The 24,217-nt window shown below is 36.5% G+C and overlaps 1 protein-coding gene across 1 annotated transcript in view; it reads right to left on the bottom strand.

Annotated features, from left to right (window-relative positions):
* The window catches only part of Khc-73 (Kinesin heavy chain 73), a 959,680-nt gene that overhangs the window by 656,768 nt on the left and 278,695 nt on the right, over window positions 1–24,217 (bottom strand). Inside the window, exons 8-9 of the mRNA XM_090386270.1 lie at window positions 9,819–9,953; window positions 2,821–2,933 (exon numbers count right to left, since the gene is read on the bottom strand). Of these exons, the coding sequence (XP_090242396.1) occupies window positions 2,821–2,933; window positions 9,819–9,953 (248 nt within the window). The remainder of the gene's footprint in view (window positions 1–2,820; window positions 2,934–9,818; window positions 9,954–24,217) is intronic.

Genomic DNA, 24,217 nt, shown 5'->3' with positions numbered 1-24,217 from the left:
TCTCTCTGCATCAAAGCTTTAAGTTACATAAGGCATAAACACAGAACACTGTATTCTTTTGCTACTACACTTGCACAAAAGTAAACATTTCTGTTAAGAGTAATATAATAACATTGACATAAACTTAAAACATAGATCTATGTTATATACCATAGGAAGTTACATGGAAAAACCACAGATCTATAAAAATAATGAAAGAATTAAACACATATTACTTCTTAAACTGCTGAAGTTAGACTGTGTGCATATTAGATAGAAGAATATGCCACTAACCTTGAATTGGCAATTAATTACATCCCACTCCACTGTTTCTGGGTTAAAGGCCTCTTCAATTACGTAATTAGTTAATCTCAGGTGGAGGCAATGGTTCTTTAAATTGTGTGAGTGCACAGTCACACATAGAAATTTTTCCTACACACAGCTATTGTTTTCTGTGCACGAGTCAGAAAATTTCACATACAGATGAGCAAAAAGGCTCTTGGATATCATGAAAAATCTAAAAAAAATGGATTACAGATTTAGATCACAAAAATGAGTGGAAAAAATATAAAAATTTTACTGTTTGTAAATAACTGCACACCTAACTGGCAAGTGAATGGCCTACGTGGAATTGCTGTACAGTATTAACACTGCCACTTAATGACATCAGTGCTTCAGCCATTTGATCACAGGTATAATCGGTGCTATAAAGAAAAACTGCAGACAGTGTATATATGTTTCAGCACGAGATGAGATTGACAAAGAAAGTGGCGCCTCCGTAGCCAGGTGGGAAGGAACAGCAGTGCGTAGTACACGCTTCTTGATTAGACCGGGATTCAAGCCCGTCAGCACCAAATACGGAGAATGCGGAAAGGTCAGGGAATGACCACCGCATATCCCGGAGCAATATGGCCTTAGTTGCTAATGGTCCTAAAAACCAAATAACAAACAACAAACAAAGAAAGTGATCAATGACTGCTTTAGACATGTTGCATTTGTCACTTTGATGGTACAATGAATGAAGCTTTGCATGTCTCTTTGTCAAACAATTGTGAAGACAGTCTGAAAAACTGTGAAGAAATTTTTGAAGATGTGTGTTATTGCTAAACTTAGAGGGGGAAAAATGTTTTGAAGACTACACCAAAGTGGATGCAGATACTGGGTTTCAGGATAAGCACAAACAAAGGGGAACTTGTTGTAGACACAATAGAAAACCTGAAATTTGCAGTGAAATGGAAGAACCTACTGTGGTTAACTAAGAAGTTTCATTGAAGGGCATGCATCAAGGATTAGAGCTTATATGTCACTTTTTTCAAGCATGGCCTAACTGCAAAAGTGAATTAATTGCATCATGCACCTTCATAATTCTTTTTTAAAAACATGCTCTCGTACTAAAATAGTACAGTTTAACAGATTATTTTAGTCTAAAATCAATTTCTCCTGTCTGAGTAGGTCTTAATACATTATTATTATTATTAGCAGTAGTAGCAGTGTCATATGATGCAAGAAAGAAAGCTTCGAAAGCAGCAAAAAAAAAAAAAAAAAACACTTCCCACATTACCTCTCCATTTCCTCCAATAATTTCTGTTGTTCTGCCTTGAATTTATTCAAACTGCACACTTTCATGATGCCAGATGGAAATTTGTTCCAATAATCAATCACTTGCTGGCTAAAGGCAAACTTCTGCACCCATCCTTCCTCAATTTGAATTTATGCTCCCTCTTTCATGTAGTCTGAGCAAGAGGAAGATTGCCATCAGCACTGAGCTTGCTCAGTAGAATCAAAGCCTTAATCAGATTACTTTGCAGGTGCCTAGTTTTCAGACACTGCAATTTGCAGAGCTGAAGCCTGCCTTGGTAAGGCAGCCCTTTCATTCCCTTCAACAATCTTGCTGCCCTTCTCTGCACCTATATGTATGTAGTACACATCCTAGGTACTGTACATATATAATTTATAAATTATATTTTACTGCACTGTACAATCAATACAAAATGCACAATCTTCATTTTATTGTTTGATACTATAGTGCACATTCTGAATTATATTACACTATACTGTGTTTGCAAAGGAATAAGAGAAATTTACCTCAATATGATACGTAGAACACTTCCATGTGATACTTTCCAGAAAAAAACAAAATATTAACGGAAAATGATTACAGTAAAAAATAAATTGAAAACAATTCAAAAATTAATTAAAAATTCAAAAAAATTTAACATTAAATGAAATTAATTTTAAAATAATTAAAGTTTAATGTAAATTTTGAAAAACGAATTTCATTCCTCAAAATTTGTTTTTCAAAATTTACGTTGAACTTTTTAAATTAATTTCATTTAATTTTTTAAATTGTTTTTTGAATTTTTAATTAATTTTTGAATTGTTTTCAACTGATTTTTTAATTAAATTTTGAATTGTTTTCAACTGATTTTTTAATTAATTTTTGAATTGTTTTCAATTGATTTTTTATTGTAATGATTTTGTGTTAATCTTTTATTTGTTCTAATTTCTGGAGAGTATAATACGGAAGTGTTATACGTATCATATTGAGGTAAATATCTCTTATTCTTCTACAAATATTGATATCAATGTAGAACATATTGGAGCATTATAGCTCTGCTATATACTATCAAACTATACACTATTAGGAAATGAATCCACATCATATTAGGAGAATTATGTTAAATGTTTAAACTTTAATTTGTTACTTTGTTGAGTTTGTGAACTATTGATACAATATAATCATCACCTTACAATATAATCATCATTTTTCTCATTCCCCTGGATTGTCACTATAAAAAGCATTGATTTATTATTATCTTTCAATATATTAAATACCCTTACTTGTTGATATTAGAACCTTCTTTTAGTCTTTCTCCTACAGCACCAGTTTTTACTGCTCTTTCGCTACCAGCAAGATCAACTAAGCTCATTTTTGATACTTTTTCTCCAGTAACCTAATAAGTTAAATTAAACGGTAATACAATTATATTAAGAGGAAGGAAAAAATCATTTCAGCAAAATTTTAAAAGGTGAAAAAATAATGGAGAATAACAAACAATTCTTAATACAGGTAATAATTAATCTTTTTAGCATTAGCAGAGGAATATGATGCAAGAAACAAGCTAAAAAAAAAAAAAAACTTCCCATTTCACCCATCCATTCACTCCAAAAGTTTGTCTAGTTCAGCCTTGAACTTATTTAAGCTGTCAACTTCCACAACGATAGATGGAAGTTTCTTCCAGCAATCAGCCACCTGCTGACTAAAGGCAAATTTTCACACATCTGTTCTACAACTATCTACCCTCAGTTTGAATTTATGCCTCCTCAGGTTCGTAATCTGAGCAAGAGGAAGAATCTCAGCTGCATTGAGCCTGCTCAAACCATTCAAGGCCTTATACACCTCAATCAGATCACCTCACAGGTGCCTAGTCTCGGAACACTGCATTTTGCAGAAATGAAGCCTTTCTTGGTAAGGCACCCCTTTGTTCCCCTCAACAATCTTGTTGCCCTTCTCTGTACTTGTCCTAGCAACTCTACATCCTTCCCCAAATAAGACCTGTATGCAGCACTCAAGGTGTCGCCTGACTACTGCCTTATAGAAAGGGATAATCACCTCCTTATCCGTGGTCACAAAATTCCTGTATATCATTGACAAGATCCCACGATCTGCTCTGGCAGACCTGTCTGCAATGCTCAGAAAACTTCACATCTGACTGCACAATTACCCCAAGGTCTTTTTCACTCTCAACTACCCTGAAAGTAGTACCATACAAGTGGTCCATTTCTTTAGGGTTACTGCTACCCATATACAGTACTTTGTATTTGTCAATGTTAAACTTCAGTTGTCACTTCTCAGCCCATCTGTCCAACTTTTCTAGATCCTGTTGCAGTAGCATACTCTCATTACTGTCATTAACAACCCTAACAACCTTTGTATCATCTGCAAGCTTGCACATTAAGCCTGATATGCCTTCATCAATATCATTGATAAATGCAGGGTGTCTCAAAAATATTGGTACAAACGTTCAGGGGAGGTAGGTAACATCTAAAGGAATGTGAATTGCATACGAACCAGTAACCAGAAACGTTACCGTAAGTCGGTAGACGGCGGTGACGTCTCTGGTTCCGCACAAAGAACATGCATCGATATACGAAATGTGAGCTGGCAGACATGCACCAAGTGCAGTGGTTTTCAACCAGGGTGCCATGTTATTTGGGTTTAAGTTACTTAAACTTATTATTTTTTTAATTTATATGTTTATTTCATTATAAAAAGCTGTACAGTATCTTTATAATTTTGTGGTGATCTATAATTGATGTTTACTTAGTACCTCTATATAAAGAATAAAATTATACTGTATATATATAATTTGTATCATGAAAAAAATTTTTATAATTATATTATTGTAATAACTATCATATAACATATGTATATTTTTAATTTTACACACACACACACACAGAATCGGATCTAACAGGCAGAAAATTGAGTAGGGGTGCCGCAAAATAAAATAAATTACTTAGGTGTGCCATTATTAAAAAAAGGTTGAAAAGCACTGACCTAGTGTATGGATTAGCAGAGGGCAATGGACGAGCCGCTCAATGAATTTATGGAGAACGCGTCCCAGACAGACATGTACCGGACCACTGTTTGTTTGCGCTTGTGCATCAAAATTTGTGCGATTATGGGTCATTTAGAGGTAACAAGAGTAGTGCGGGCAGACCATGTTCGACACGAACTCCCGCCATGGAAGAAAATGTGTTGAATGGCGTCCAGAATAATCCTACTACAAGCACACACGCCATTGCCTCTGCCTTAGGAGTGTCTCGTTGCAGTGTACAGCATGTCTGGCACGACGATTCCTTACACCCCTTTCATCTCCAAAGGGTTCAGTTACTGCTCCCCCAAAATCATCCTGCACGTGTGGCTTTTGCACAGTGGTTTCTCCAAGAAAGTGTTCAAGACTTGAATTTTCCGGCCTATGTTTTGTTCACGGATAATGCTTATTTCACTCAGGAAGGCTTATTCAATCAGCACAATGCTCATGTGTGGGCTCACGACAACCCACACGGTGTGCGCCCCCATGCGGCACAACATCGCTTCGCAATGTTGTGGGCAGGTATGGTCGGTGACTGCTTAGTCGGCCCATACCTGTTACCATCCCACGTGAACTCAGCTAAATATCAGATCTTTCTTGAACAAGTTCTACCAGGGTTACTTGACTATGTTCCAGCAAATGTGAGAGGAAACATTTCATTTCAACATGACGGGGCACCTGCCCATTACGGAAGGCGTGTTCGTGACCATTTGAACAGGCGTTTTGGGCGTCGATGGATTGGCCGTGGTGGACCCGTTGCCTGGCCCCCACGCTCACCTGATTTATCGAGCCTTGATTTCTTTCTTTTGTGGGGGCCTCAAATCTATCGTGTATGAATCACCTGTAGAGACGGAAATGGATCTCGTGGCGAGACTCTTCTGCACTGCTGCTACTGTCAAAGAAATTCCAGGTGTGTTCGACTGTGTCGGCCAATCCATGCTGCGTCGGTGTCACACGTGCATCACGTCTCATGGTGGAACCTTCGAGCATCTGTTGTGAAATCATAAAATGCATCCATCTCGTACTCCATTGTTAATATTATGTCAAATAAATGTTTGCCACTAATTACTGTCTTGTGTCATTTCTGCTTCTTGTGCCTCTGCTACTACTTTCCCGTGATGTTTCTGGTTATGGGTTCCTATGCAATTCACATTCCTTTAGATGTTACCTACCTCCCCTAAACATTTGTACCAATATTTTTGAGACACCCTGTATACAAAACAACAATGGTTCCAACACCAAACTCTGGGAGGCTCCACTAATATCATTAGTCCCCAAAGAGCAGTGTCCATTGATTGCACTATCTTCTCCCACTCAACCATCCCTTTATCCATTGTAGCAAACTGCCCTTAATTCCATATTGCTCCAATTTGTAGAATAGTCTCCCATGTGCAACAGCATCAAAAGCTTTCCTGAAATCCAAGGATATGATATCAAAATTATTTTGCATTCAGTTCCTTTGTCACCAGATCATAGTATCCAAACAAATTGGTCGGACAAGACTTCCGCTTAAACCCATGCTCTGTCTGAATTATTACCAAACTCTTGTCTAGATGATTCTGCAATGCTTCTTTAACCAGTGACTCCATTATTTTCCCCAGAAACAGAAGTTAAACTAACATGTGTCTGTAATTACTCGTGCCACCCTTTGATCCTCCTTTGTGAATTGGGATACATTTGTACATCTCCAGACCATGGGGACTTCCCCTGAGTCCAAGAATGCTATCTCATAATTAGCACTAAGAGTTTGCTTCCTATGTCACCTCCTTTAATATAACTGGATAGATCCCACTCACCCCAGGTGCTTTTCTTATGTTTAACTTCAACAATTTTTCCTCCACTTTATTACAAAATCGTTCAGCTCCCTGTTATAGTTTAATAAGCTTCTGTCCTCCACTTGTCCTCCTTGAAGAATTCTTTATGTGTGAATGTAGATGCAAATTACTCATTCAGTTTGTTGGCTATCAGAATGGGATCACCAACAGACAAACCTTCGATATCAAGTGGACCAATTGATTCATCCCCTTTCTTCTAGAGTTTATATAAGTAAAGAAGGCTTTGCTATTTTTATTTACATCCCTTTACAAAGTTTTCTCATAATCTGTCTTTGCTTGGCTAACCTCCTTTGTAACTTGATTACAGACCAGCTTATATCTACTACAGGCTTCTGTGTCACTTGATAATTTATATGCATCCCATGCATTCTTCTTCTCTGCCACAAGTCTCGTTTCTGACATCCATTATTTTTAGTAGAATGTTGATAAATTCTGGAGAAACCATTTTAAATATATATAAATTATTTGCAATTTATTATAACATATAATGAATTACATGTAATAATAAATATAATAAATTATACATTACATGCAATTTATAATAAATTACAAGAAATGTGCACCTAACCAATAGTTTATTTTAGCATTTTGATTTAAAACAAACAACGAAGTATGACAAAATCACTGATTACAATTAAATTTATTAAACCATTCCTAATTAATACTAGCATTTTTTATCTGTTTGATATGATAATATTATATTGTGATATAGTTGCTTAATGTACCATAGAAAAAACTACTACACAAAAGTTTTCAGACTTATAATAATAAAATAATGACACAAATAATAATAAAACAAGGACACACATGACACAAATTTTGCCATGATCTAACACATGTTCAGTTTAATGTCAAAATGCATTGATTCCATACAAAAATCTTGCCATTACTCATGTAGTATTTTCATGTGGCGAACGAATGATCTTGCAGTGAATGAATGTTCTGAACATTCTGAATCTTCAACACAGGTAATCAATTTCTGAATTTCTCCAACCATTCAAAAATTTGAGTTCTGCCCACTGCCTCCTTCCTTTAAACACCTTTTTAGCATTCATGTGTTTTAGAAGATATTTTTCCAAGTTGTTAACAAATCTTAATACAAATTTATTCACTTAAATCCATTATCCTAGTACATCAGAGAAACTGTAAGAGGTATGTGAATGATATAACCTTAGCATTAGCAAGGGCACATGATGCAAGAAAGAAAGCTTATATAGCATCAGCCAAAAAAAATAAATAAATAAACAAATCCACACCCACTTCTCATTTCACTCATCCACCCACTCCACATGTTTGTCTAGTTCTGCCTTGAATCTGTTTAAGCCATCAACTTCTATGACAGATGGACGTTTGTTCCAGCAATCAACCACCCGCTGGCTAAAGGCAAATTTCCGCACATCTATCCTACAACTGTCTTTCCTCAATTTGAATTTATGCCCTCTCAGGCAATTATTATGAGGAAGAGGAAGAATCCCATCAGCACTCAGCATGCTCAAACCATTCAAGGCTTTATACACCTCAAGCAAATCAACTCGCAGGTGCCTTCTCTCCAGACACTATAATTTGCAAAACTTAAGCCTTTCTTTGTAACAGCAACCCTTTGTTCCATTCACTAATCATGTTGCCCTTCTCTGTACTCATTCCAATAGTACATCCTTCTTAAAATGAGGCCTCCAGATATGTATGCAGTACTCAAGGTATGGCCTGAACATTGCCTTATATAAGGGGATAGTCACCCCCTTATCCCTGCTAAAAAAAATTCCTGTATATCACTGACAAGACACCATGGGCTACTCTTGCAGACTGTCTGCACTGCTCAGAAAACTTCATATCTGCCTGCACTGCTCCGAAAACTTCATATCACTGCTCAGAAAACTTCATATCTGCCTGCACAATTACCGCCCAGGTCCTTTTCACTCTCTACCTCTGTCAGTGTAGTACCACACAGTTGACATGTTACTCTGGAGTTACTGCTTCCCATATGCAGTACTTTACATTTGTCAATGTTAAACTTCAGTTGCCACCTCTCAGCCCATCTACTCAACTTTTCTAGATCCTGTTGCAGTAGCGTACTGTCATTAGTGCCATTAACAACGCTGCCGACCTTCGCATCATCTGGAAACTTTGACATTAAGCCTGATATATCATCATCAATATCATATATGAATACAGAAAACAACAATGGACCCAACACTGAAACCCGGGGGACTCGACTAATAACATTAGTCCACGAAGAACAGTGTCCACTGATTACCACTCTCTCTTCTCCCATTCAACCATCCCTTTATCGCTAACAGAAATTTGCCTCCAATGCCACAGTGCTCCAATTTGTGCAGCAGTCTTCCATGTGCAACAGTATCAAAAGCCTCTCTAAGATCCAAATATATGATATCAAAATTATTCTTTTCATCCAGTTCCTATGTAACCAAATCATAGTATCCAATCAAATTGGTGAGACAAGACTTCCCCTTAACAAACCCACGCTGTGTCCAAGCTATAACTGAAGTCTTGTCTAGATGATCCTGCAATGCTTCTTTAACCAGTGCCTCCATTAATTTCCCTGGAACAGAAGTTAAACTAACAGGTCTGTAATAACCTGTGTCTCCCTTTGATCCTCCTTTGTGGATTGAGGTCACATTTGCACATTTCCAGTCCATGGGTACCTCCCCTGAATCCAAGGAAGCTGTCATAACTGGGCAGCACATAAAATAATACTGAATCAAGACAAGCACATTTGGCATCAAGCAGAGTTCCAGGTCACTATCCATGCTGACATTACAAAAAGGCAAACAGAAACTTTTCCATATCCTTCATACATTTAAATTTGTTTAATGCAAATGAACCATTCAGTGATTCACCGATATCAAATAATCATTGTCATTATTTATTTCAAGGTGTGTAATTTTAATTGATGAGGAGTCAGCCCCATTGAAGCTTTAAATGCCTAATATGCATACACTTACAACAATTCACATATTTGAACTGTTGCACAATATCATTTCATATCAAATCTTCACAGAAATATTGTTATCTCTTAAACAGTTTGTATTTAATTACTGATAGAAATTAAATAAATAAACAGTATAAATAAATAAAAATATAATAAGAGAAACAAATAACAACAAAATGACTGATTAGTTTAAATTAGTTGCATTAATGTAAATAAAGTTTGTAGCAAATTTTAGTTTATTCTTCTATGCAATACTAAATCTGTTGCCCACCCATGCATAAGAAAATTACAGGGGGAAATATGTTCAATGTTAGTACGCCCTTTCATACTACCAATGCTTCATGAGTACTTAAGCAAAATTCCTTAGAAATTACATCTGAAAGTAAATGTTAGTTACAAATAATAACAATCAAGGCACACAAATAAAACAAAAAATACTCTGAAGATATGGCTTACTCCTGATTGTCTATCTGTTATTGAACATGTAAGAGTTATTGTAAACACAGCATGCGATCTACTGGATTCACTATTCATATTTGTGGCAGCAACAGTTCGAGATTTGTTACCTTCTGTCATCAGATTGTTAATTTCCTACAAAAAAAAAAAAAAAAAAAAAGAGAAAATATCACTATCACTGTATTTATTATAATATTGGTAAGCTACTAAATTATGATTAAATATCTTATGTAAGAAATGCAACAACAAATCTAATAAAATGTTATGGTTATAATAGATGCTGAAAAACTAAAACTATATTCATTTTATAAATTTCCTAAGCAAGTGAAATGAAACCCTGTTACATCAGTGTTTCTTAAACTGGAAGCTAGATTACACTAGGGCAGTGGGTCATATAAAGGGTGTCCAACCTATGACCCACGAATAATTTTTATAAGGCCTGCACAGAAAGTGAACTAAAACAACATTTTAGAGAGTCGCACCACTGCATGTACAGGCATGCAAGCATCAAGCTCGACTGTATAAAACGTGTACATGTAGTTCAGTGCAGTCATATGTACACTAAATACAGTTATGTATGTATCAATCTTTTCATATTGTGAAATTCTACTATTTCCACATCTAACTTGTTCATAGTACTGAATTAAAAAATCATCCTTAAAAATTTTCCGAAAAAGCAAAGCCAATTTGGAGTATCATGTTTTTAATCAAAGGTGGTGGTTGTTATTGTTGTTGTTATGGGGGTTTGATGGTGCATAAGCTGCTTTGGCTATAATGCACCTAATCAAAGGTGGACTGAAGGCTATTTCTTAATTGGGTACAATGAAAAAGCAGTGTGTTTGGTATGTAAGGAGACTGTCTCAGTTTTTAAAGAATATAATTTAAAACAACACTATGATTCCAAGCATAAATCTTATGATTAATATAAAGGCATGTTGCAAAAAGTTACAAAACAAATTAAGAAAACAACAAATACACAGAAAACGTATCAACCAAGAAATGTATCCACTGTAAGGAACAGTTATCAAGTTTCACATTTGATCGCTTTTGAAAGTAAATCATTCAGTGATGGTAAATTTGTTAAAAGTTGTGGAAGAAATTTGTCTAGAGAAACAATGATACAAGACATTAGTTTGCCTTGACAAACAATTATGCAAAGAGTAGAAGATATTGTTTGAACAACTTTTGGAAAACGTAAAACAAATGAAATATTTTAGTGTGGCACTGAATGACAGTACTGATGTAAATGGCATAGCCCAAAGCCTTATCTTCGTACGTGGAATTAATGATAATTTTGTACCAGTTGAAGATTTAGATGATCTACAGAGTATGTGCAGAAAAACTACAGGTGAAAATCTTTTTGAAAAATTTTGCCAATCTACTGAAAAGTTAGAATTAAATATTGAAATCCTGGTAGGAGTCACAACTGATGGTGCAAAAAATATTATTGGTAAAAACATTGGACTTATGAGTAGAAAAACCAAGAAAATGATAGATATCGGAGCTGAACCTCCAATTGGAATTTAATGCATTGTGCATCAAGAAGCTCTCTATGGGAAAGTATCGGATCTCCAACACGTTATGAATGAGGTTATTTCAACTACAAATTTTATAACATTACAAAGCCTTAATCACAGTATGATTCAACAGTCTTTGAGAAATTGAAGCTGAATACAAAGATGTAATTTTACATAGTGCACTGAGATGGCACAGTCGTGGCAAAGTGTTATAACGTTTCTTTAAACCTCATCATGAAACTGATATTTTATTACCGAAAAAAGGAAATCAATAAAACAACTATCAAATATGGAGTGGCTGTTTGATCTTGCAATTCTTACAGACATTTCTAGTCACTTAAATGCTCTTAATTTAAAACTAAAAGGGAAAGGAAAATTGGCCTTTGATTTGTATGATGACATCAAATCATTTCAGAATAAATTATTTAAATCCCAAATTAAGCAAGAAAGTTCACTTTGAATATTGTTCCAAGCTAAAACAGAAATGTATTTACAAAGAATCATTGCCTCTCGTTATTACAATAACTTTTTGAAGAGTTTGAAAGTTGATTTGCTGATATAAGATCTCACGATAAAAACATAATGCGTTCATCATTCCAGGTGTTAATGATTTTTGTCGAGGCCAACTCCTCTTCTCGTAGTGCATATCCTTGGCAGGACTATCCCACTCGCAGAGAAAGCAACAATACTTAGTGTAACCCTTCTGTAGTCCTAATAAAATGGCGATTACCTTTAAATAACCACATATCTGCTGCCACTCATACTTCTGATAGTGTACACTTAAAAAGACATTCTCCATGTTTGTGTATGTTTCTTTTTTGTGATTGTCTGTTATTGTTATTTGGTTTTTAGGAGCATTAGCAACTAAGGCCATACTGATCCAGGATATGCGGTGGTCATTCCCTGACCTTTCCGCATCCTCCGTATTTGGTGGTGACGGGCTCGAACCCCGGTCTAATCAAGGAGAGTGTGCTATGCACTGCTGCTCCTTCCCACCTGGCTACGGAGGCGCCCCACTTTTTTGTGAATGGCATACGAAAGAGGTATTGAAGGAAGCATATTTCCATTGTGTAATGGAAATATGCTCCATTAAAAATTGCGTAATAACACATAGCATCTATAAATAGTCGCAATTCTTTGGAAACATGCCTCATGTTCAATGGTACCATTAGACCATCAACACCCTTACAAACAGTGAGTTTACCTTCTGTTTGATAGAATGTATCATATTCATTATTTTAAGTATGAAATGTTGTCACTTTCGCAGAATGATCTAAAAGATTCCATTGTTGTAGCCTTGAGGCCAAAAGCTTTGCCTTATTCTTGGCAGTTTGAGATCCCTGATGAGATCATTAAAAGCTCACTTTCTATGATCTTATGTAGTTCGGAAGGATAAAGGTTTGGACAAAATAGTGGATCCTTAACGTAGACTGCTGTGCTTCTTCAAGTATATCAAGTTGATGTTCATCAGTGTCTTCATCTTCATCAGTGTACAGAAAAACAGTAGGGAGGTCCAGGAATAGGCAGTACTTCACAGGGAGGCATGAGATGAATTCAAGATGGTATATTTGGGTCTGTCATGCCCACTTTTTCTTATTGTAATCCCTTTTCAAATAGGAGGCACCACACAGAAGTAATAGTCTGTGACATGATTTGTTGGCTCCATCAATGACAGGGACAAGGCATAAAATGTCCCCTTCGATCACCCACGTGTTGAGTTTTGATGAACAGGTAGTGCAGCATGTCTGGGGCCCAGTTTTTGTCCTAGTCGCCTACTTTACACCAAAAGTACAAGAAGTGGGCCTTTTTTATGGCTCTAGTTAAGGAATGCTTCCTTGAAGCTAACATGACTTCTCCACACATGTAACAGCAGTCATATCTGGACTATTCACACAATTATGGGGCATATTAATCTTACACAACAAAATACTGCACAAAAAGTAGGAATTTCACAGAGAACAACCATTAACTGAGAGCAAATCACCCAGTACCTCCCCATATTTCAGGATTACTGCAACAGAGTCGAAGATGCATATCAGGTGACAATAATTTATCACATGATGCAGATCGAGGCAACAGTTGCCAATCACATGATAAGAGCATGGTGGTACCAAAACTGCAGTGTTGCCATGTGTTTTGCCAAGAGCCATAGTTGATAATGTAGAGTAACTAATATGAGACCTCAACTGTAATTCGAAAACAAGAGCCAATTGACAAATTTTAATGTGATTTTCATGTTCACCAGCATAAAATTAATCAAGATTGGGTATATTCGTTTTCGTAACATTTTACACGTTGACCAGCATATAATAATATAATAGAATAGAATAGAATAGAATAGAACAGAATTGATAATGTACTTTTCTAATAAATTATAATTAATAATTTTGATATGGAAAACTTAGTGATTAAATAAAATATAACATGTATAAGCACTAAAATTAAATATAATGAATAAGCACTCTTTCTTTTGTTAATTATATTTATACTTCAGATATAAAAAATTGAGAGAAGCCAGAACAATGAATTCTTTTATGTCTGAAAAGACATCTGTCTCTGAAATGTTGGACTGTAGAGTTTTCTACAATTTAAGTGAATTACATTATAAAACAGGCAGAGATATTCTAATCCAAATTAGAATCAAATTTAAATACAGTAAAACTTCACCAACTCAGAATTCCCTAATTCAGATCATCTAATTCAAACAGACTTTTTTATATGTATTTTTGTTTATGCTAAATGGATATTTTTAACAAGTTTTAATGTTACTATTCTGAATTTTTTAAAAATAGTTTCAATCAATCGAGAAGTAAAACTATCCAAAAGGAAAAATTAAATGCAAATGAAAGCATTACAGCATTACATTATTAGATAATGAATTTTCACTCCTTCATTGAAATTTTATCAAGACAATGACTTCATTTCCCTTTCCATATATCCCAATAGAACCCACAGATCAATTCTTAGCTGGATATAAAAATTTCTATTGAAGGAAACAATAAAAGAGTATCTTCTGGCAATGAGTAGGACACAAGAGGCGAAAGAATGCTGCCCAATATTTAAAAAATATAAGATATGCGAGGGTTCATTTAAATGGCATAAAGCAGGATACAACAATAAGTGCATGAATAAAAAGAGCTATGAAATGATGGCAATGTTCATATAGACTTTAACAGAATCAGAGATGAGGAGTATCAAAATATGTTGCACTGCACTTAAGAAAGAGACTAATTTTGGGGATATAAAAATGTGACCAGAAGAGGATGAGGCTGGATATCACATGATGACAGAAGAAATAGTAACAAATTTGTGGGTGCAGCAGAAAGTGAAGAAGAGTGCAGATAAAGATATATACACTGAGTGATCACTGAATTATGACCTTGAATGGGTTGAGCACGCTGAATTCTGATGGGATCCTTCCACTTGTTCAGATTACGAACCTAAGGGGGCATAAATTCAAATTAAGAAAAGACAGATGTAGAATAGATGCGCGCAAATTTGCCTTTAGCCAGCGGGTGGTTAATTGCTGGAACAAACTTCCATCTGTCGTTGTGGAAGTTGATAGGTTGAATAAATTTAAGGAGGAACTGGACAGGCATTTGGAGGGAATGGTGTGATTTTTTTTTTTTTTTTTTTTGCTGATGCTGCATAAGCTCATACACTTGCTTTCTTGCATCACATGCCACTACTACTACTACCTACCTAATACTTCGTAGGTCCTCCTTTTGCCCTCAGTATAGCAGCTATCTGATGTGGCATTGATTCAACAAGATGTTGGAAGCGTTTGGGAAGTATGGCCAACCAAGCTGTGTGTAATGCAATCAGCAATGCAGGTATGAAGGTGATTGGTGTATCCAGATGCCTGATGTGCCTTTCCATAGTGTCCCATAAGTGCTGTATGAGATTGATATCGGTGGAGTTTGGAAGCTAATCGATATACTGGAAGTCAGAACTGCGTTCCTCAAACCATTCCTGCACAAGTGCCCGATGGCTCAACACATTGTGATCTTGGAAGACACTGTCACAATTCAGGAAAAAGTGTAACATAGCGGGGTGTACACAGTCAGCAAGCAGTTGACGACAGCAGAGACCACTGATACGTTGTTTCACATGCACCAGGGGTTCAAGTTCCTGCCAGTGAAACATGCCCTACATCATACAACGCCTCCACCGTTGATAAAATGCATGAAGGATCAAGAGCCTCATGTTGTTGATGCCAAATTCGTACACGGCCATCCATGATGTGGAGTAAATAATGTGAATCATCCGACCAGTACATCTTCTTCCAGTCTTCTAATGTTTAACTTGCATGCTCTTTGCACTAGGCGAGTCTTTTATGCCGATGAAGCCATAGGGGTCATCTGCTGGTATAGCCCATACGTGCGAGCACGCAATGCATGGTCATGCCAGTTATTGTTCCGGGTTTGCCCATCTTGTATTGGGTAGTCAACTCTTCCGATGGTGCGCCTGTTCGCCTGTACGAGTCATCTGACTTGGTGCTCACCTCTAACATCAAGCTTTCACTGACCCTTACAGTTTTGCCGTCAGGTTGTTGTTTGACCATTTTGACCAATCCTGGTACGCTTTAACTACAGCGGCTCTCGAATACCCACCAGTTTAGCCATTTGGGAAATTGAGGCACAAGCTCATCAAGCACTCACAATCTGTCCTTTATCAAAGTCAGATAAATCCTTCCCTTTACCCATAACGCTCAGAATTTTACTACCTACCGAACCACTGACATCTATCTATGCTATGTAGGTCGACTAACTGCACACTCTCACACCTCACGTGGTCAACGGGTCACATTCAGTTTTCATAGGGGTGGTCACAATTCAGTGATCCCTTAGTGTATCAAGGGCTGCCTCAATACTATTAAAAAGTATTTTTCAAATTTCTAATAATTGGCAGCCCTCGATACTCAACATTAAATCTGTTAACTCTAATGAGGAATTTGAAAAATTCTTTTATGATCTAAGAGAAATTATGAAAATCATGAAATGTCAATAGGACCAATATTCAACAGAAAATTTAAAAACAATGCAATAGGGAAAGGACCATCTACATTACATTTGTAGTTGTTAACATCTAACTCATTAATTAAAGCTCATTTTTTATAATATCATTAGCAAAGGCAGATTATGTAAGATATATAGCATCAGCCAAAAAAAAAAAAAAAACACCCTCTCATTTCACCCATCCACTCGCTTCAAATGTTTGTCTTTTTTTTCCTTTATTTTTTAAAAACCCCAAACAACAGAGGCATTAGAACCTATAGTACCATGCTTGGGATGGAGGGTGAGAAGACGAAAGAAGATATTTGATGACTTTCGACTTCAACTTCTGTAGATTGTAATTTTCAGGAAATACGTATGAAGGAAGGTTGTTCCAGAAAACGACAGTTGAATGAATAAATGAGGAAGATGAAAAGTTGGTTCTGTGAGTTTGAAGTTGGACAGTAAATAGATGTTGGCAGCACATGATCGGAATGTTTTGAAAGAGAGAGCAGGAATTATAGAAGCCAATTCAGAAGAAGAGTGCCCATGGAAGTATCTGTAGAAAAGGCATGCAGCAGAAACAGTAAGTCTATGAGACAGAGAGTGGAGAGACTCTGTTTGAGAGGAGTCGTTAATTAACCTAACTGCCCTCTTCTGAATGGAATCGAGAAGCCTGAGAGAGGTTTTGGGAACACAGACCCAGATGTGGGAACAATATTCCATGGCAGGGCGGATTTGTGATTTTTAGAGAGTGAACAGCTGTTTGGAAGAAAAGTAACGCCGAGAGCGAAAGAGAAAACCAAGTTTTTTAGATGCAGAGGAAGCAATATTTGTAATGTGCTTGTGCCAACAGAGATTAGAAGTTAGGGTAATCCCCAAAAGAGATATATCATTTTGCCTAGAAATCGGAGTGTCACCAAAGGTAAGCATATGAGCAGAAGAATCCTTTTTTGTGAGAAATAAGACAAGACTGAGTTTTAGAAGGATTGAAATCAATTAAGTTGTCATTGCCCCACTGGAGAATTACTTGGAGATCAGCATTTAAGGAATTTGTAGCAGATATTCGAAAAGTTGAAGCTGATTGAGCAGTGTAAGGTTTTTCAAAATCGAAAGTGGAATGCAATGTGCTATCATCAGCAAAACTATGGATAGGATTTCCAGTCAATGGAAGAAGGTCATTAATATACAAGAGGAAAAGAGTTGGGGAAAGAACTGAACATTGGGGGACACCAGCATTAGTGGAGAAGTTAGGAGACAGAGAGCCATCTACCATCACCCTCAGTGAGCGAACAGAGAGAAAACTGGATAACCAATTACAAAAAACAGTTGGCAAACCATAAGATGGAAGTTTGTTTAAAAGACCTTTATGCCAAACACGATCAAAAGCCTTTGAGCTGTGAAGAGCAACTTCTTGTGTTTCACCAAACTTTTCCATTGAATTTGTCCATAAATGGATAACATAAGCCAGAACATCACCAGTGGATTGACAGTGACGGAATCCACATAGGCAATTGTTGATCAGAAAAAATGTTTCCAAATAGTTAAAGAGTTGCCGCTTAATTGATTTCTCCATTACTTTCTTCCATTACTTCTGAACAGGCTAAGAGTAACTCCATTACTCTTAGCCTGTTCAGAAGTAATTGGAATGGGACAATAATTGGATGGGAGGGACTTGTCACCCTTTTTAGGAACTGGCTGGATATGAGCAAATTTCTAAGAAAAAGGAAAAACACCTTTGGAATAAGAAAGTAAAAAAAGGCGACAAAGAACAGGAGTAAGTTCAGGAGCACTGGTTTTGAGAACAAGTGGAGAAATACCATCAGGACCTGGAGCTTTCTTAGCATCAAGATTCATCAAAATCCTTCTGACATCCTTTTGACAGAAGACCACAGGAGACACTGAATGGAGCACGTTGGGAATGGTGGGATGTGTTTTACCAAGATCATTAATACATGAGTTGGAAGAAAAATGGGATGCTAGCAGGTCAACTTTATCCTTGGCTGAAGAGACAACAGAAACATCTGGTTTTGACAGAGGTAGGAGCAGAGATGGGCAAGAGTTGCAGCCAATAGCTTTGGCAAGAGACCAGTATGATCGTCTACCATTAGGGCAAGAAGCAAGTTTGCTACTCTTGGCCTGTTCAAAATCTAGTTTGGACTGATTAATAACTGCTTTACAATTGTTGTCAGATTTGGTGTAGGCAGAAAATGAAACTGAAGAATTGGAAACAAGCCAATTATGATATGCAAAAGTTCTTCTCTTGAACAGCCTTAGCACATTTATTGGAAAACCAAGGTTTAGGTAAAGGACGAGATTTTAAAGTGGAGTGTGGAATAAAGGATTCCATACATACAAGAAAAATTTCACCGAGACGATCTGAGCAAACACTGACATCAGAAGTTTTGAAACAGTAATCCGACCAAGGAAAAGAAGAAAAGAAATCTCGGAGGTCATCCCATTTTGCATTCTTGTAATGCCAAACAACACGAGGTTGGGAATAGCCATGAGATAAAGGTTCCATTGGAGAAGAGGCAATCACCATGTTATGATCTGAAGTGCCTAAAGGACCTCTCACTTCGACCATGTACTTAGAAGGGTTGTTTGTGAGAAAAAGATCAAGCGTATTGAATGTATGATTAGGATTGTCCGGTATTCTTGTAGGTAAATGAACAATCTGTGTTAGGTCATTGGTAATTGCAAAAGCCTCAGCATCTCGACTAGCTGGGTCGGTGTGACTAGAAAATGTAAGCCAGCAGGAGTTGTGAACATTAAAATCACCAAGGAAAATTACCTCGCTGTTAGGAAAGTTGGACTGGAGAAAGTCAAGTTGCAAAGAGAGAAAGTCAAAGAGCTCCAAGTGGTTAGTCGAGTTGGGAAAACGGTAGAGACAACAGATGAATTTGACACAGTGAGGTACACAATGTCTAGAATAATCAGAGTATAATAAACAGCTGTACAGAGAAATAGAATAGGCCAGTAAATCAGTGTCTTATAATGGGGGGGATTTTATTTTCCTAGATATTGAATGGAATTTGTGGATTGTTCTCTCACACACTAGCAAGGCTTTTGTGGATTTATTGTTCAATTGTTTTTTACAGCAGCATGTTCGGGAGGCAACTAGATGGAGTAATACTCTTGATTTGACTATCAAACCCTTAGCCATAATTATAAGAGCTTCTTTGGACTCAGAGGTGGTACCCATGGACTGAAGATGTGCAAATATGACCTCAATTCACAAAGGAGACTCAAAGGGTGACAAGTAATTACAGACCTGTTAGTTAACTTCTGTTCAAGGGAAATTAATAGAGGCACTGGTTAAAAAAGCACTGCAGTATCATCTAGACGACTTCAGTTATAGCTCGAACACAGCATGGGTTTGTTAAGGGGAAGTCTTTTCAGACCAATTTGATTAGATACTATGTGGTCACAAAGGAACTGGATGCAAATAATAATTCTGATATCATATATTTGGATCTTAGAAAGGCTTTTAATACTGTTGCACATGGAAGACTGCTGCACAAACTGAAGCAATGTGTGACATTAGAGGCAAATTGCTGTTATGGATTATGGATGGTTGAGTGGGAAAAGATAAAGGGATGGTTGAGTGGGAAAAGATAAAGGGATGGTTGAGTGGGAAAAGATAAAGGGATGGTTGAGTGGTAATCAATGGACACTGCTCTTCGTGGACTAATGTTATTAGTGGAGTCCCCAGGGTTCAGCATTGGGTCCATTGTTATTTTCTATATTTATTAATGATACTGATGATGGTATATCAAGCTTAATGTCCAAGTTTGGAGATGATACAAAGGTTGGCAGGGTTTTAATGACACTAATGACAGTACGTTGCTGCAACAAGATCTAGAAAAGTTGAGCAGATGGGCTGAGATGTGGCAACTGAAGTTCAACATTGACACATGTAAATTACTGCATATGGGAAGCAGTAACCCCAGAGTAACATATCAACTGTGTGGTACTACACTGACAGTGGTAGAGAATGAAAAGGACCTGGAGGTAATTGTGCATACAGATGTAAAGTTTTCTGAGCAGTGCAGACAGTCTGCAAGAGTAGCTCATGGTGTCTTGTCAATGATATACAGGAATTTTTCTAGCAGGGATAAGGAGGTGATTATCCCCTTGTATAAAAGCAATGGTCAGGACACACCTTGAATACAGTATAGAGGTCTGGAGGCCTCATTTTAAGAAGGATGTAGAGCTGCTGTAACGAGTACAGAGAAAGTTAACAAGATTAGTGAATAGAACAAAGGGTTACTCTTAAGAAGAAAGGCTTAAGTTTCGCAAATTACAGTGTCTGGAGAATAGGCACCTGCGAGGTGATCTGATTGAGGTGTATAAAGCCTTGAATGGTTTGAGCATGCTCAATGCTGATGGGATTCTTCCTCTTACTCAGAATAACTGTTTCGTACAGCTGTACATATAATTCAGGTTACTGGATGGCTGTGGTCCTGGGACAACATACACAAACACAAGTTCACACACTGTAAAATTGATGTACATCTCCTTATATGCCTCCAAAAAATGCACAGTCAGTTGATGATTATAGTGTTGGTATATGAGAAGACCTTGTATTCAACTGAAATAAATGAAATATCTTTTTTGTTGTGACATTGCTCCAAGGTGGCCAGAGGAGTTTTCACTTCATTGTAATTGTTTTCAGTAGGTGGAGGTACAAGGAGATGTACATCTATTTTGGAAAGTGCAAATTTGTGTCTGTTGTCCAGGACCACAGCCATCCAGCAACATGAATAATATGACTAATTTTCTTTAAAAAATGAATTTCAATTAATTGTCTTAAGGTAAAAATTGTGGGAAAGTGTAAATTCTGGTAAATGAAATATAAAGCTAATCCTTCACTTTAACATACAAAAAATGATATTACAGCTTGAATCTTTATTTTTAAAAAGGATTAAATTATTTATTCACTTACAAATAAAACATGTAAGAAAACTCTAAGAGTTCATAGTATAAGTTTTCAGTTATAGTGTATTTTAATGTAAAATAAATATGGTGTAATGAAAATAGATGCATGTAGAGTGTAATCTGTGGGTTGGGGAGAAGATACCGTACACTTAATGCAAAATTAATGGCATGCTCATTCAATTTTTGCCTTCACAAGTAGTGTTTTTTTTTTTTTTTTTTTTAATTATTAAAACAAAACATGAGAACTATTGTTGGAACCTATTGTACTAGATACCGTAGGTTCCAATACCTTCTCAATGTTCAACCCATGTTATGTGTTAAACACAGAAGACTTGTTGATATTAGATTTGAATTTCTGGAGTTTGTAATTTTCAGGAAACACATATAAAGGGAAGTTGTTCCAGAGAAGAGAAATAGAAGGAATAAATGGGAAAAATTTAGTTCTGTGAGTTTGGGCAGTGAATACACATTGACTACCTGAGGCAAAGGGTAGGCCTTCTCTGGAAGAGAGACAGAATTATAGATACTAGTTCAGAACAACAGTGCATAAGGAATTATTAGCATTAGCAGTAGTGCAAAATGATGCAAAACAACAAGTTTATACAGCATCAACCAAAAAAAAAAAAAAATACCACTTCTCATTTCACTTGTCCATTCCCTCTAAGAGTTTATCTAGTTATTTCTTAAATTTATTCAAACTACCCACCACAACAGCATCAGTAGTTTGTTCAAACAATCAACCACCTGCTGGCTAAAAGCAAACTTCCATACACCTATTCTGCAACCATCCTTATTCAATTTGAATTTATGCCCTCATGCATGTAGTCTGAACAAGAGGAAGAATTCCATCACAGTACTGAGCTTACACAATCCATTCAAAATCTTAAACACTTCAATTAGATCTTACAGGTTCCTAGTCTCCAGCTGCTGCAATTCATAAATTTGAAGCCTTTAGCACCAGTTTTCTCTACTCACCACTCTTACTGCTCTTCTCTGTAGTAGTTTTCTCCACTCACCAATCTTACTGCTCTTCTCTGCACCTGTTCAAACAGTTTCACATCCTCCCTAAAATGATGCTTTCAGACCTGTATGCAGTACTCAAGATGTGGCCTAACCATTGCTTGATACAATGGTATAATCACCTCCTTATCTTTGCTGGCAAAATTCCAGTATATTATTGACAAAACGTCATGATCTGTCCTAATAGTCTGTCTACATTGCTCAGAGAACTTCATATCTGACTACACAAATACCCCTTTGTCTCTTTCACTTCCCTGAGTGTGGTACAATATGTCAGTATGTTCTAAGATGAACATACCGAGTGTGGTACAATATAGTCAGTATGTTCATCTTAGATTGCAACTCCCCATACAAAATACCTTGCATTTGTCAATATTAAGCTTCAATTGCCACAGCTCAGCCCACTTGCCTAATTTGTCTAGATCTTGTTGCAGTAGCATATAATTATTACTGTGATTAATTACCCTGCAGACCTTCATTTCATCTGAAAACTTAGACATTAAGCAGAATCCATTAATAATCACTCTCTGTCTTCTCCCACTCAAATCCCTGTATATAGATCAGTAACTTGACATTAATACCACACAGAAGTACAAGGTATTTTGTACTTCTGTGTGGTATTGAGCTGTAATGCTCAATATGTTCTACGTTGATATCAATATTCGGAAAATAATAAGAGGTTTACCTCAATATAATACATAGAACACTTCTGTATGATACTCTCCAGCAATTAAAATGAAAAAAATCACAAATCTTACATTACAGTAAAAAAATAATTAAACATCAAATCAACACAATTAAAAATCAATCTAACGCAATTAAAAATTAAATTAATTAAAAGAAATTTAAGGAAAAATTGGCAAAAACTATTTTCCTTCCTAAAGCTGACAATGCTTTGGCTGTATGTCGTGATCACAGGAACGAAAATTACCAAATAGGGGTGAGCATGAAACTTAAATAGGGATTATGTTTTCACACATGCACGTAAAAGCCCACGAATCAGAGATTAGAAATGGCCGGTGAACATTAACAGAATTCTCATGTAATTTAATTTCAACAGTTTCTGCAATTAATAGTGTGGTATAATTACGTTGGACACTTAAGTATTTTGACCTCATTAAATAAAAAAGTTGTTTTTCGCTAATGGCATGAAAGGCTAATTCTGACGCTGCTGAACGAGAAACACGAACTGAGACCGCGTGTTGATCTACACAAAAATTCAGAGGAAAATGTGTAGAACCTTGATACGATGAGTTGCAATCCTCGCAAGAAATGTTGTATACTGGGTAATTTTTTTGTGTTGCAAACGAGGAGAGGACTGAGCTATTTTTCAGTATAGTGTATAGTTTCTGTATTGGCCTGGCCACAATTTTAAATTTGGTATCTTTAAAGAATTTGTTAAGCTGTTTGTGCCACTGTTCAACATATGGGACAGAAATAAAGTATTTTTTAATATTACGATTGTTGGTTGATGTAGTATTTTTTATCCTATCCCTAGCGTGTACCCTAATTTGGTTTATTGTAGCAAGGGGATAACCCCTGTTTAAGAATCTGCTGGCTAATATTTGTACAAAGTAGAAAATACCATGAGAATCTTTATTGCATACATAATTTGAAAAAGTCATACTAGTTTATAGATACTTATAAAAAGTGTATCATGAATCCAATGGATATATACGCAAACCATCATTCTCACTGCAAAGAATGATTTCTGCCAAGTTTGGTGTGATAGGCTCCTCAGTGTCACAGGAGTCACAAATTTAAAAGCATCCTTTTGAATTGTTGTCTTTGGAATCAATGTTTTTGAAGAACATTTTCCTTTATGAAACCCCACAATGCATTGTTACAACTCAAGCTATCTGAGCTTCCTAGAGGCCATTTTATTGAGGATGGCAAAGTTGCATATCCTCCCCAATCCATCAATCAA

Source organism: Mastigoproctus giganteus, chromosome 12 (genome assembly GCF_048544385.1).
Source record: "Mastigoproctus giganteus isolate SK-2022 chromosome 12, ASM4854438v1, whole genome shotgun sequence".
NCBI classification, from domain to species: Eukaryota; Metazoa; Arthropoda; class Arachnida; order Uropygi; family Thelyphonidae; genus Mastigoproctus; species Mastigoproctus giganteus.
The sequence above is the reverse complement of the archived record's forward strand: the minus strand, read 5'-3'. Positions and strand labels throughout refer to the sequence as shown.